The sequence below is a fragment of the Panthera tigris genome, chromosome D1 (assembly GCF_018350195.1).
Source record: "Panthera tigris isolate Pti1 chromosome D1, P.tigris_Pti1_mat1.1, whole genome shotgun sequence".
Classification (NCBI taxonomy): Eukaryota; Metazoa; Chordata; class Mammalia; order Carnivora; family Felidae; genus Panthera; species Panthera tigris.
In genome coordinates this window covers 61,945,817-61,961,394 of record NC_056669.1, presented here as the reverse complement: position 1 = coordinate 61,961,394, position 15,578 = coordinate 61,945,817, and the positions used below count along the sequence as shown (strand labels likewise).

General features: G+C 35.7%; 2 protein-coding genes across 2 annotated transcripts; both read left to right on the top strand.

The window, feature by feature from the left end:
• Positions 1 to 468: 468 nt before the first annotated feature.
• On the top strand, positions 469 to 1,419 carry LOC102951276 (olfactory receptor 52E8). Its single transcript, XM_007083266.1, has one exon. The coding sequence runs from the start codon at positions 481 to 483 to the stop codon at positions 1,417 to 1,419; it is 939 nt and encodes a 312-aa protein (XP_007083328.1). The 5' UTR covers positions 469 to 480.
• An 8,683-nt stretch (positions 1,420 to 10,102) lies between these two features.
• Positions 10,103 to 11,050, top strand: LOC102950988 (olfactory receptor 52E8-like). Its single transcript, XM_007083265.1, has one exon. It carries the CDS (start codon positions 10,103 to 10,105, stop codon positions 11,048 to 11,050), a length of 948 nt encoding a protein of 315 aa, XP_007083327.1.
• The last annotated feature ends 4,528 nt before the right edge of the window (positions 11,051 to 15,578 follow it).

Below are 15,578 nucleotides of genomic sequence, written 5' to 3'. Positions count from 1 at the left end.
TACATATACATAATACACACACACACACACACACACACACACACACACACACATAACTGGTCCTCAAATTCCCTAAAAGATAATGGGTTGAATTACATATGAAAAAGCATTTTTCATATAAATTAATGCAGTGTGTTTAACACCATGAGATACAAAGAACAAAAACCTGTATTATTCCTACTCCTCACTTTGATCTACCTGATAGATGGATATTCTTCTCCTCTTTCTTATTAAACCTTTGATGAATGGGAATGATATGGGGAATAGAGAGATTGGCTCTATTCCTGGAGCTATCTGATCTTCAGGTAAGGGTGGCAGAAAAATTTTGATAACATTGGGAGAAATGGGAGAAAATGAATATTACAAATTTATTTTGCATTTAACCAGGAGTCAGGAAAGAGATGGAAGTGGAGGAAGAATCACTAATGACAAGTTGACATCTCACTCTGTTATATGCACTCACCAACAGTGGCAGAGAGAATGTCCATTCTTAATGACACCCAGTTCCATCCTTCTTCGTTCCTCCTCCTGGGTATCCCAGGGCTAGAAGATGTGCACGTCTGGATTGGATTTCCCTTTTTCTTTGTGTATCTTGTTGCACTCTTGGGGAACGCTGCTGTCCTGTTTGTGATCCAGACTGAGCATAGTCTCCATGAGCCCATGTACTACTTCCTGGCCATGTTGGACTCCATCGACCTGGGCTTGTCCACAGCCACCATCCCCAAAATGCTGGGCATCTTCTGGTTCAGCCTCATGGATATATCTTTTGAAAGCTGCCTTTCCCAGATGTTCTTCATCCACTTCTTCACTGCCATGGAGAGCATTGTGTTGGTGGCCATGGCCTTTGACCGCTATGTTGCCATTTGTAAACCCCTTCGGTACACCATGATCCTCACCAGCAAAATCATCAGCCTCATTGCAGGCATGGCTATTCTGAGGAGCCTGTGCATGGTGGCCCCTCTGGTATTTCTCCTCCTGAGGCTGCCCTTCTGTGGGCACTATATCATCCCTCATACCTACTGTGAACACATGGGCATTGCTCGCCTGGCCTGTTCCAGCATCAAAGTCAACATAATATTTGGTCTTGGGGATATGTCTATTTTATTATTGGATGTGCTCCTTATAATTCTCTCCTATGTCAGGATCCTCTATGCTGTCTTCTGCCTGCCTTCCTGGGAGGCCCGGTTCAAAGCTCTCAACACCTGTGGCTCCCACACTGGAGTTATCTTAGCCTTTTTCACGCCAGCATTTTTCTCTTTCTTGGCACACCGTTTTGGCCACAACATCCCCCAATATATCCACATCCTCTTAGCCAACCTATATGTGGTTGTTCCGCCAGCTCTCAATCCTGTAATCTATGGGGTCAGGACCAAGAAGATTAAGGAGCAGGTTTTGAGGATCTTTTTAAAAGACAGTTAACCATTGGTAGTCTTAGAATTACAGTTCATATTTGCTCCCTTTGCTCATTAAAAGGGGGTTATTGTCTAAAAAGAAGAGATGTAGCAAAGGTGAATATGAACAGTAATAATATTTCTTTATAATCCTTTGATTTTAAAGATAATAAATTTATTGGTGATAATCTTACAATTTGTAATTATTACATCTCTTACAAAGTGCTTATATTTATACTATTTGATAATCAAGGTAGTTCTATAAAGTAGTTGCCATATTCACAAATTTTCAAATGAAAGTTTGATGCTTAGGATCACTAAAAGATTCATCTGAAAATTCAACTATTTGTGAGAAGTAGATTATTAAGTCAGGTAGTTTTAGAATCACCAGAAGAAATATGAAGTCAACAGAGTGGAATTTGTTCAGGGATTTTAGACAATTTTGGTGACAGAATTCTTGAAATAATAACAATGACATTATTTAACTCATTAGGATATACTGTTCTAAATAATCTACTTACATTAACACACTTATTTCTTGTGTGAATTCTATGATGTGGCTATTGTTAATATTTGCATTTCCATATAAGTAAACTATGGATTAAAAAACTCTCCATAAAAAAATATGATTGAGATTTTGGCTCCAGATATCTAGAGAAATAGTAGCCATGCATTTAGAAATGAAATAAAGAGAGCAGGGATAATGGTGCATAACAATGAAAGATATATTCATTAAATGAATATTCATTAACTTCTACATGTGCTCAATTATATGTCACTGTTTGGTGATAGACAAATAGAAAGACAGAATCCTATGTCCTGAGAAAACAATGATGGGAGTTAGGCTATTAAGGCAAAAAAACATTATGCTATAAGATTACATATTAACTTATATTTGGAAGGCTATTTTTTAGAAACTTTGTAATAGTATTCAATAAATATCCCAAATGCTGGGCCAATATATTAAAGTTAGCCACACAAAACTAGAAATGTATTTGACCTTTTTTGAATTTCTAAAATAATGACATGGAAAATTATTGACCTAGTCAAAAAAAACCTAGTTTTTTGTTTGTTTGTTTTATTTTGATTTTTAAGAAGAGGTTATTTGAAACTACATTCAAGAGAGTCTGCCAGAGTTGTGTTCTCTTTTACTTCATTTAAGACCTCTGATTCTTCATCAGTTTATGAGCATGGAAATTCTACTGCATGACCAGAAAGTGTCATAGAGAAATAAAAAAAATTTAGATACGGCCTTCTAAATCTTGTAGTTAATTCTATGGGGCGCCTGGGTGGCTCAGTCGGTTGAGCGTCTGACTTCAGCCCAGGTCATGATCTCGCGGTCCGTGAGTTCCAGCCCTGCGTGGGGCTCTGTGCTGACAGCTCAGAGCCTGGAGAGTGTTTCAGATTCTGTGTCTCCCTGTCTCTATGATCCTCCCCCGTTCATGCTCTGTCTCTTTCTGTCTCAAAAATAAATAAACGTTAAAAAATATTTTAAATCTTGTAGTTAATTCTAGCAAAAATACTGTAAATAGGACAGCATAGATATTCAAATATAATATTGGTTAGCAATATTCATATACTACAGTTAAATGTTTTGTATTTAGAAAATCTAAGAGGCTAAGAGAGCACACCAGGGCAATTGAATAAGGAGACATCAGACAAACTAATTGTCAAGGTGATCAGTATATTCAAAGCCTCTGACTCTAAATAAGGTAACAAAGCTTTAGTCATCCAAATTCATAATAGAGGAGCTTATCTGTTGGTACTTTAACAAACAAAAATAATATCACATTCAGACATAAGTAAATGTAAAAATTAGTAACATTATTTACAGCAACTTGGACCTTTGGATGAAATAATCCCAGTAAGAAAAAAAAATGTTCCTGAAGATTTTTGAGGAAGAATATATCACTGGCAAATATGGGTTTTAGTAACACAATATAAAAATTAGAAATATCTGCTTGGCCCATCTAAGTTAGACATTAATGGTGTTTGGTGATATTTCCAGCTTTCCCATGAACTGTGAGATCCTGACCTGAGCCAGAGTCAAGAGTCAGATGATGAACTGACTGAGCCATCCAGCCGCCCCTATTAAGGTTTTATTTTAATTTCAGTATAGCTACAGTGTTATATTAGTTTCAGGTGTACAATGTAGTGATACAACACTTCCATACATCACCCTGTGCTCATCACAAGTGTACTCTTTAATCTCCATCACATATTTTACAACTCATATCCAGCATAAAATGTCTAAATCAAGGGGGTATTTGGTACCTCATTATTTTAAGGGATAAAGAATATGAAACTAGGGGAGCCTGGGTGGTTCAGTCCATTAAGTGTCCAACTTCAGCTCAGGTCATGATCTCACAGTTCATGAGTTTGAGCCCTGCTTCAGGCTCTGCACTGATGGTGCAGAGTCTGCTTGGGATTTTCTCTCTCTCTGCCCCTCTCCTGCTTGTGTGCTGTGCACACATACTCTCTCTCTCTCTCTAAAAATAAATAGACATTAAAATGAATAAAACCTTAAAAAATAAAAAAAAATTGCTCTTTAAAAGAGACTCTTTAGGGAAGGAGAAAATAAATTACATAGTAGTAGAAAATATGTACAAAACATGTATGTCATGAAAGGCTTGTATCTAGAATATATAAAGAACTCTTAAAACTCAATAATAATAAAACAACCCAGTTTAAAAATGACAAATAATCTGAAGAGGCATTTCACCAAAGAAAATTATATGTATGGCAAATAAACCCATTAAAAGATGCTCAGCATCACTGGACTGCAGGGAAATGCACGATAAAACACTATGAGGCAGCATTAGAACCCATTTTGGCGGTTTAAAAAATGTTCAGAATGCCAATTACTGGTGAGCACGTGGGCCATCCAACACTCTTATACATAGGGAGTATCAATGCTCTCTAGCCAACAGCCACAAGGAGTATATTTATACTTTTTAAAAAAGGAAGGTTTATTAGCTGTTACAACAAGAGATACCACATGCAGTGGTGCAATGTTAGGGGTCTCAGTAAGAGTGTTTAAGGAAAGATTTGATATTGGATTTGGACTTGATTAGGGGATATTTTTCTGAAGTAGGTGCTTTCAGAGAAAGAACTAATTCTATTACTGGATATCAATAACTTTTATATAGAAAGTGGGAGAAGTTTTTGTCTCCACTCAGACATGCTTATAGAAGGGTTTATGTTTCACTCCATCAACACAAACACAAAGTGACCTTGCCTGATGTTTATACTTAGTGAAACTGTTTATATTAAGTGGACATCATTACAGTCAAGATGTTATTATCAGGTCAGCTATCAGTTGACAGATATTAGAGCTGCTATTTTCTTTCTCGGAAGAAAGCCAGTATCTCATGATTCTATACTTATCCAGGCTAAACACAGTACATAATCTTTCTATGATGTCCTCAAATAATTTATGTTTCTATTTTACTTTGCAGTTTTTATTATGCCACCTTCTAAGCCTCTTCTAAAGGAAATTGAGTTAGAAAGTCTAGAAAACTCATAAGTTCCCTGCTTAAAGTTGGCTCCATATATGTTAAAAAATTAGTTATTTGTGGGGCGCATGGGTGATTCAGTCAGTTAAACGTTTGATTCTTTATTTCAGGTCAGGTCATGATCTCATGGTTCATGGGTTCAAGCCCCACATTGGGCTCTGTGCTGACAGTGCAGAGCCTGCTTAGGATTGTCTCTCTCTCCTGCTCTCTCTGCCCCTCCCTCACTCATGCTCTGTCTCTATCTCATAATAAATAAATAAACTTAAAAAAACTTAGTTATTTGCATATTTATACATGGTTAGTATTAACTATGCAACCAGAATATAAGTTTCTTGGGGGAAAGATCTACATATACAAAACATTACTGACTACATACTTAATTTTAAATGAGTGCTTGCTTAATGGCTAACCTGACTTCTAGATCAAGTAAATGATATTTGCTGGAAAAGAGTGACACAATCATTAGGGGGTAGAACAGCTGTGGTTAATGAGAGGGAGAAATTACAGACTGACTCTTGGGGGATTGATGGCGAAAGATTAGAAAGAGTGGGTTGGTAGTAAATGAGAAATGTTTTCAAGCTGGGAAGTTAAAGGGAGAAACTTCAATGTCCCAAGGGATTCCTGAGCCCTGTGCTTTTTTTTCTGCTCACAAACCTGTGATGAGAACTTGTGAATTCATTATCTTTCATATTCTCATCCCATGTGGGCCCAGAAGAGCAGCTACTCCCCATCAGGAAGAGGATTTTTCAATCTCAGTATAAACTTTTCTCCTTGAACTACAGTTGTGATGCTGAGACACACTTGGAACAATTATTGGTCATGATTGTAGCTTCTTCCAATACTGGCTGTCCCTGAGGCTGGTGAGTTGGGTACAGGTTTGGCTGCTATATGTACTTAAACATTTGGTTGGGAAGGTTTGAACTCAGGTCTATTAATTTAATCCCCTCACTAAATTGGCAATTCATATTTATATATGATACAAATCTTAATTTGGAGGACATATTTTACATATTTCACCTAAAATTTCTAATTGGTAGAATTTCAGGTACTTTTGCATATTTTAGTATTTTATCATTTTTTCATAACAAGCATACCCACTTTAATAATAAGGAAAATAGAAAACTAAGCAGTCAAATAACTTATTTTGTTGAGGTATTATTGCATTTCTCTTCTATTTTCTCTTTCTCACTCTCTGTTCTGTCTTGCTTCATTTCCCTCTCCCTCTCCCGCTTGCTCTGTTCTCTTTCCTCCTCTCTTTGTCTCTCTTCCTCTTCCTCCCATTTCTAACTCTCTTTTAGCCCAATTCTACTTAATTTTTTCATGTGATTGCTTATTTCATAATTTCTTTTGTATTTAATATCAAAAAAATTTGACACTCTCAATATTTTCCCAAATCAGATCAATACATTTTCTATTTTTATTTCATTGTCACTAATGGTGAAGAATACCAATTGTTTAATACCTTCAGCTTCTGAAGAGCATGTATCTTCTTAAAAGTATGTAATGAATTTTTTTCATTCTGATTTATGCATTCTATACAGTACATGTTTACAGACATATTCACTCTTGCTTTAGTCTTCCCTTTTATCAAGCAGTTTTAGCATTACATATATAAACTGTAGGTAAAAAATGCAGAACAATCGAAAGAAACAATAGGTTTATTTAAAGACATCACTTTCCTCTTGGCAGAACTCACTCAGTCATCATTAGTGACTTTTCCAGTCTATCTTTTACTATTTTCCTAATACTAGGGCCTCGTTTGATAAAAGTAAGATGATACTCTTTCCCTCCACCACATCATGAACATGTTTGCATTTATTTAGCTCTCCACCTTTATATTTGGTATGGCTTGGGAGCGTGGATCTCATGTGGGTTGATATGAATCTGGCATTTGGCAGTGACTCCTGAACTAGTCCTGCTCAGTGGTGTGCAAAGGAACAATTCCGATCTCAGAGGAGGCTCCCCCTTTACCCAGCGCTGCAGAATACCTGATAGAACATGTTGCTGATTTCAATACAGTTCTTGAACTTTTGTTGTTCATTCTATGCACGGATAAAAATCTAGATAGAAAGCATAAGCATCTCCTGGAGGTGACATGCAGAATGAGGTTCTTTTTCAGCAATTACTCTTCTACCTCCTGTCCTAATCTATTTGTCTTATATGAGCCTTCCTGAGTTCCCTTGCAAGTCTAAAGCATTGATTACAGATTTTACAAGTCTCTGACCTCATCCTTTTGGACTTGGAACATTCTAGTTGTTTAGGCACTCTAGTATAAATGGCGCTTTTATGTGAAAACAAGTTGACATTGTAAAAGACCAAATAACTCAGATTTTGGAAAATGTACCACTATGAAACTATTTTATTGATACTTTGTTAATGCCATAGAGGAGTACAATAGTCAAAAGTTTCCATGAGAAGAATAAGATACAAATAAAATTCTATTGCCTATTTCTGATTGTCATCCCCTGCTTATACCAAGCTTTCCCTGTAGCCTCTGCTTTGTATTCTTCCTTTGTTATGCCAGAGACCCATTAATTGACTCCTAGTCAGGAAAGCCTCTGATCAAAGAGTTATCTTTCTTATATATATTCAGAGTATCCTCTTATGAGGATCATGGTTTTGCTTCTCATTTCTCTATCCTTAACTGCTGGATACACTGTTTGATTTCTGTTCCCATCCTTCTAACCTGAGGACTTTTGACCAAGAGTTAAAATTAACAATTATCCACCTACCCAGTCTTTCATTCACAAATGCTTTGAGTGGCAGCTATCTGCCAGATGTTGTGCTAGAAAAATAATGATGAACAAAACTTCCTGGCCTCCTCTGCAACTCTTCATGAAGCTTACAATTAAATGGGGACTCAGGCATTGCTTAGGTAGTCACAGAGAGCTGTGTAGTAGACTAAGGTCTTAGGAGAGAGTATTATAAGCCAGTCCACTGAATTCAGTGAAGGCCTTTTTGAAAGTGGGTGACTAAGGTAAGATGTAGAGAACTGACAAGAGGATGATGCAGGTTCCTCCTCCCTTTTCCTCACAGCTGTCTTGAGGATCTCTCCTACAGCATATTTCCACCTTTACAGATTTCATCTTCCTCTCTTTTCTCTCACAGAATCATTTCTCTTTTATTCTCAAAAATCTACTCTGATTGTCTGTAATCCCAAGTACATAGTATATTGTGCAACATCTTAACTTCCTTGGCTTGTAAGAAGAGGTCCTTTCTCATATAAACACTATTTCATCCTCTTCAAAGGGCTATTCTTTATGGATTATAATTAAGAGACACTCATCTTTGGTTCCCAGTTCTTTAGAGTTGTAATTTATAGCAATTATATTAGTAAAATATGCAAGAGATGTAGAGAATGAAGAAGAGGAAATTGGGAACAAACCTAGGGGTGCTGATTATGAGGGCAAAGTAGCTCAAGAAACTGAATAAAGGGCTAAACCCTTGAGACTATACGAAAATTCCATAAATACATGCATTTGGGCAGAAACCTATGAATACCAGATCTAAGAGCTGGTGACTGCAACCAAGCAGTCATTTTGAGGATGGAGACATGCTTCTGTGATCCAGACATAAAAGACATTCATTGATTCAGGAGCTAGAATCTGTCCTGTTTTTTCTGTGTGGCTGATGTGAGTAACAAGTGGTGTAATTTGTCTGAAATTTCTTTGTGAAACTGAAATAAATAATATTAAATGCTTATATAATACTATTATTTCTGAAATTGTTCTCTCCCTTCTAATAGCAATAATAATAATGATAATAATAATAATAATGAATTCCCATTTAGGGACAAAGTTGGAAATATTATGGATTCTTTACAAATAAAGTGAATCCAACTTGTCTCCTATGAGGAATAAGGGAAATAAATGGGGAGCCTGAATGGTTCAGTCAATGCTTTAAGCTTCAGCCAATCTTTCTATAAACAGTGGTTTTATATATAAGATTAATCAATTTACACTGAATTTTGTGAACTTGATGGCTTCCTAAAGCAAGGTCTTTATTTCAAAAACTAAAGAAAATGTCCTCATCCATTGATAACAAAAGTAACACAAATTTAGAAAAAAAATATGCTTATATTTTGATGAAAGTTATTTATAAACAAGTTGAGGAAGAAACATAGGCCACATTAAGTAGCAGAAATAAAAGTTCATTGGCTGTAGGGGCACCTGGGTGGCTCAGTCAGTTAAGCGTATGACTTCGGTTCAGGTCATGATCTCACAGTTCATGGGTACAAGCCCGCATCAGGCTCTGTGCTGACAGTTCAGAGCCTGGAGCCTGCTTCGGATTCTGAGTCTCCCTCTCTCTCTAACCCCGCTCGTGCTCTGTCTCCCTCTCACTCAAAAATAAACAAACACTAAAAGGTATTTTTAAAAAGTTCAATGGTTGTAAGTGGAAATACACAGAGGAGTATATTGTTCTAGTTAAACAACTGATCTATAACTTTCTTCTTCCTGTTATTATTTTACTGAACTATAGTTGATATACAATGTTACATTAGTTTCATGTGTACAACATAGTGATTTGACAAGTTTATACATTATGCTATGTTCACTAAAGCTATAGCTACCATCTGCCACCACAGTTATATACCCACAATTATATTCCCTATGCTATACATTTTATCCCCTGGAAGACTGTGTCTCCCCCTTCCCTTCGCCTATCTTGTCCATCCTCCCATAACCCTGTCCTCTGGCAACCATCAGTTTGTTCTCTGTACTTATGGGTCTGTTTCTGGTTTTTGTTTGTTTTTAAACAAATGATCTTAAAGGATGCTTCTGAAATCTACAGTATTGTCAGTGCTCACGGACTGTGATCATTTATCTGTGGGATATCAGTGTATACAGATCTTCTCCCAATGTATAATTAAATATTTTTAGTAGTTAGAGGCTAATATAGACTCATATCAACAAGCTTAGTCAATGTTTTCACTAAAATTAATTTAGATAATCACATCCAATATCTAAATATCCATTCATTTCTTAAGGAATATTCTCCTTCATTTGTAATATGTACGTATCAATGAAAGTAAAAGAGAGGAAAAGATAGGGAAAACATGATGTTTCTTCTGTATTCCTAGAGAAAATATAGTATTGACATCTCTTTTGTTCTTATTCAATATTAGCAGTTTTGATGAGGAGTTGAGGAGCCTTATATAAGATGAAGAGAGTGTGACTATCAGAAGCCTTTGCCAGTATGTCTCTAGCCAATACCTCATGTTTTCACCCCTCATCTTTCCTGCTGTTGGGAATCCCAGGACTGGAAAATATGCAGCTCTGGCTTGGTGTCCCATTTGGTACAGTCTATCTGATTGCCCTCCTGGGGAATGGCATCATCCTCTTTGTGATCCAGACTGAGCACAGCCTTCACCATCCCATGTTCTACTTATTGGCCATGTTGGCTCTCACTGACCTGGGCCTCTCCACCGCAACTATTCCCAAAATGCTGAGTATATTCTGGTTTGGTCTCAATGAGATTGACTTTGGGGGATGCTTAGCTCAAATGTTCTTCATACACCTGTTTACAGGTTTCGAAACATTCATGCTTGTTGCCATGGCTTTTGATCGCTACGTTGCCATTTGCCACCCTCTTCGATACAACACAATCCTTACCAACAGAACTATTTGTATTATTGCTGGAGTAGGAATGTTGAAAAATTTTGTTTTGGTGTTTCCACTTGTGTTTCTCCTTCTAAGGCTTTCATTCTGTGGACATAATATTATACCCCATACCTACTGTGAGCACATGGGCATTGCCCGTCTGGCCTGTGTCAGCATAAAGGTCAATATATTATTTGGATTAATTCTTATCTCTATGATACTTCTGGATGTTATTTTGATTGCTATCTCCTATGTGAAGATTCTACGTGCTGTCTTCAGACTCCCATCCTGGGAGGCCAGGCTCAAAGCTCTTAATACCTGTGGTTCCCATGTATGTGTCATCTTAGCTTTTTTCACTCCAGCATTTTTCTCTTTTATGACTCATCGATTTGGCCACAATATTCCACGTTATATCCACATCCTCCTGGCAAATTTATATGTGATAATCCCACCTGCTCTTAACCCCATTATTTATGGGGTGAGAACTAAGCAGATCCGAGAACGGGTGGTGATGATCTTCCTTTTTAAGGAAGTTTGGCTCTAAACTCTTGTCTTGGAAAGAGTCTTCAAAATGTTTTCCTTAAAAGAGGGAAGCTCTTTTAAGTTGTTAAGCTTCTATAGAGCAAATGCTTTACAGAATATGATGTTAAACATAATGTTTCCTCATTTATGTGCAGTATCAAATTAAAGATGAGTTTACATAGCAGATAGTTGTTCCTAGACTAACTATAAACATTATTGTTAAATAAATAGGGGTCACTTATTTCTGTAACTCATTAACATCAGGATTTGGGGATAAAGTCTTAGCACAACTCAAGTACTATTTTTTTTTCACGTAATATTGTTTAGTCTCTTTACAGAATTCACTGGTTATGGTGGAGGAATGTTGAGCTGCCAAGCACAGTCATGGTTGTAATGGGACTGACTAAACATGCTATAGGGTATGGGCTCCTGGAGCAACAATCAAAGAAATTAAATACTGATTTTATTTCTCCCTTGGTACAGTTGGCTTCCTTAATCATGTAACCGCAGGGAAGAAAATAATCAACAAAACACCATAGACATCATAGTAATACTCCATTTTTATAAGTTTTGAAATAGCAACTGCAGCAACTACATAGAGTCAAATATTTGAAAGGACTCATGGGACTTCACAGGGTATACTCATTTTAGGCTTTAACTAAGGTCAAGGTAAAATATAGCAGGAAAAAGAAACAGAACAGGTAAATGTAGAAAGATAAAAAATAATGAGGCACAACTCCTAGGACCTTTCCTAGGTTGTACAGAATGAACTTCATCTTTGTTGTGAATGATTAAAAATATGGAAAAACACTTTTGCTTCACCTAAGTCAACTCACAAGTTTAATGAGAATTTTTTAAATCTTACTAGTTGCATATATGTTGGCCTTACCCAATCAGTTAAAGCCTTGCCTAGAACAAAGACTGACCTTCATAGAGCAAGAGAGATTCTGCCAGTTGCTAAGTATATCTATTCACATTATGCATTCTGGAACTAGAGAAAGAACCACAATAATGGTTTTGGAGACCCACTGATCACCTGACCTACAAAGTCCTTACTATGACTGTAAGGACTCCATAAAAATAAGAAATATGTATATTTGTTTTCAAAAGGAGTATACTTATTGTGATGAGCACTGGGTGTTGTATGGAAGAGTTGAATCACTATATTATATACCTGACACTAATATTACACTGTATGTTAACTAACTGGAATTTAAATAAAAACTTAAAAAAAAGACAAAATACACTACTGAGAAAATGCAAAATGCAAGTCCAGATGGAGAGAAAATACTTGCAACACATAGACAATGGTTTGTATGTAGACTATATGAAGAACTTTTACAGTCAATAATAAAAAGGTAAAAACCCAATTAAAAAAAAAGGAAGGTAAAATTATAATGGATATTTCACACACAAAAAAATATGTGAATGGTCGGTAAGCACGTGAAATATGCTAACCTTACTGGTCATTAGGGAAATACAAATTGAAACCACATGGGATACCATTATAATAAAACTGCTGAAATTCAAAAGACTGTCCATACCCAATGTGCTATAACTGGAACTCTCATACACTTCTATCTAGGTGGGTACAAAATGGAAGAAAGACTTTGGAAACAGTTTTATAGTTTTAAAAATAACATTTAACATACACTTATCCTATGAACCAACAAGTATACTCCTAGGTATTTATCCCTTACTTGTTCATACAAAGACTTGTACATGGATATTCATAGCAGCTTTATTTTAATAGCTCTGAACTTAAAACATCCTGATGAATCTACATGATCTTAATTTTTTAACACAATCACATAAAGGAAATAAAAACTTTTGATTTATACCTCATACATTATACTACTTGTGTACCTGAGACAACTAGTCAAACATTTCAGTTAAGCAAGAAATAAACTAAAAATAGGAACACAAAATGGTGCAAAATTAGTGAGCACTAACTAAAACAAATTGTTACTAATTCCATTTAAGTAAATATAGCCATTATAAATATTTCTAGACTATTGGATATAATTCATAAAATATTCTAATAATGAATGTTGAATATTATAAGCTAAAAATATTTAAATATAAATTTATTCACTGAACATGCATAGAGGGTTTACATTTACTGTGTGAATATGTACTCTGGTAGGTATTTGGAGAGCTCTGCTACAATGCCCTAGTCTAGGTCATTAATATAATCTTTATATGCTTACTAGTTGTGCCTGGGAACTGGACTTTTACGTGCTTATTTGGTTGGTGGTTACCTTTGTGTAGTACTATCTAAAAATTTTTTTTAAAAAACTTGAAGAAGTAAAAATAGAACTTTTCCTACTCAATTAGAAGAAAGAGAAGCCAATATTAATATTTTTAAGTGTGTATTATATCTTGTAAATTTTTAAAATGATAATACGAGTACCATATTTTCAATAGAATTTATTTTTAGAGAAGTTTTAGATTCATGGATAAATTGAGTAGAAGGTATGAATATTTTTCTTATACCCTCTGCCTACACACATGCTTAGCCTCCCGCATTGTCAACATCACTCATTTGTTATCATTGATGAACCTGCACTGACTCATCATTATCACCTAGAGTCCATAGTTTACATTAGGGTTCACTCACAGTGCTGTACTCTTTATGGGTTTGGACATATGTATAATGGCATGCACCTATCATTGCAAAATCATACAGAATAGTTTCATGTCCTAAAAATCTTCTGTGTTCATGTGCTATTCCCCTCTTCCCCACCCCCAGCTCATGACAATCACTGATCTTTTTGCTGTCTCCATAGTTTTGCCTTTTCTAGGATGTAGAAATTTGGAATCATAGTATGTAGGCTTTTCAGATTGGCTTCTCTCACTTAGTAATATGCATTTAATTTTCTTCCATGTCTTTTAATGGCCTAACAACTCATTTCTTTTATCACTGAATAATATTCCATTGTCTAGATGTGCCACAGTTTATTTATCCATTCATCCATTGAAGGATATCCTGGTTGCTTCCAAGTTTTGGCAATTATGAGTAAAGCTGCTATAAACATCCGTATGCAAGTTTTTATGTGGACATAAGTTTTTAACTCTTTGGATAAATATTAAGAAGTGAAATTTCTGGATCACATGGTGAATCTGTTTAGTTTTGTAAGAAACTTCCAAATTCTTCCAAACTGAGTGTATCATTTTATATTCCTACCAACAGTGTATGAGAGTTCTTGTTGCTCCACATCCTTGCCAGTATTTGGTTTTGTTCATATTCTGGATTTTGACATTCTGACAGGTATTTCATTGTCCTTTTAATTTGTATTTCCCTGATGACATGTGAGGTGGAATATACTACATAGGCTTATTTGCCATCCTCATGTCTTTTTTGGTCAAGTGCCTGTTCAGGTCTTTTTCCCAGTTTTTGATTGGGTTGTTTATTTTCTTATTGTTGAGTGTTAAGAGTTTTTGTATATTTCAGATAACAGTCCTTTATCAGATGTATCTTTTGCAAATATTTGTCCCAGTCTGTTGCTTGCCTTCTCATTCTCTTCACATTGTCTTTTGCAAAACAAAAGTTTTTAATTTTAACAAACTCCAGCCTTATTGATTCTCCATTTGATGTTGATTCTAAAAAGTCATCACCAAACCCATGGTCAGCTAGCTTTCTCCTATATTATCATCTAGGAGTTTTATAGTTTTGTGTTTTACATTTAAGTCTGTGATCCATTTTGAGTTAATTTTCGTGGGATGTGTAAGGTCTGTGTGTATATGATGATGAGGAGTTTGCATATGGAAGAATTATTTTTACAAATACTCACCAAATTGTGTAAATACTCACCTCAAAGACTTTTGTTTCTCTTGTTCCTCCTCCCAGAGACCAGCTTTCATGCTAGTTGTATTTTATTTATAGCTATTTAAGCATGTTTCTTTTTCCTCCCACAACTATTTATAATTACATGTTATTGACATATGACATACTGTTAAAATTTTCTCAGTATTCAGTATTCTAAGTTATGTCTAGCCTTTGCTAATAAAAATTATAGAATAAAAAATAATTCAGGGTCAAAGAGGTTAATTTTATATCATTAAGTGGATATTTAAGAGTCACTGGTACAAGAATTTCAGGACCTAGCACAGAATCCGCTCTATAAAATGCACTCCACAAGGGTACAGCAATTAAATGCTCAGTTCCTGGACACTTCTTGACATATTTAACACTGGCATTTAAATGGATGGATAGGTGGATGAAGTGTTGAATGGTAGTATAAAAAATATGTGGTACAGATTATTATAAAGGAAAATTTGGCTGCATTATGAAATCTAAAGTAAGTTCCAAGGGAAGCTTGAGAAATCTCAAATATATTATGGGTAGGAGAGCAGGGATCATTTGACTGATTCCCTGCAGTCTGGTAACTTAGGGATGGGGTTGGCCTCCTGCACAGTTCCATAAAAATTGGATACAGCTAAATGCAAACAGATGAAGGCAACTGGTTTTGGTAAAATGATGAAGTGGTGAATCAAGCCTCTAACATGCTATATCAGATAAATTTCAAGCAGTGTTTGGACCTTAGAGC

What these genes read in the sequence shown, in the direction of transcription:
- LOC102950988 (XM_007083265.1), top strand. Translation starts at nt 10,103, where the DNA reads ATGTCTCTAGCCAATACCTCATGTTTTCACCCCTCATCTTTCCTGCTG.
- LOC102951276 (XM_007083266.1), top strand. Translation starts at nt 481, where the DNA reads ATGTCCATTCTTAATGACACCCAGTTCCATCCTTCTTCGTTCCTCCTC.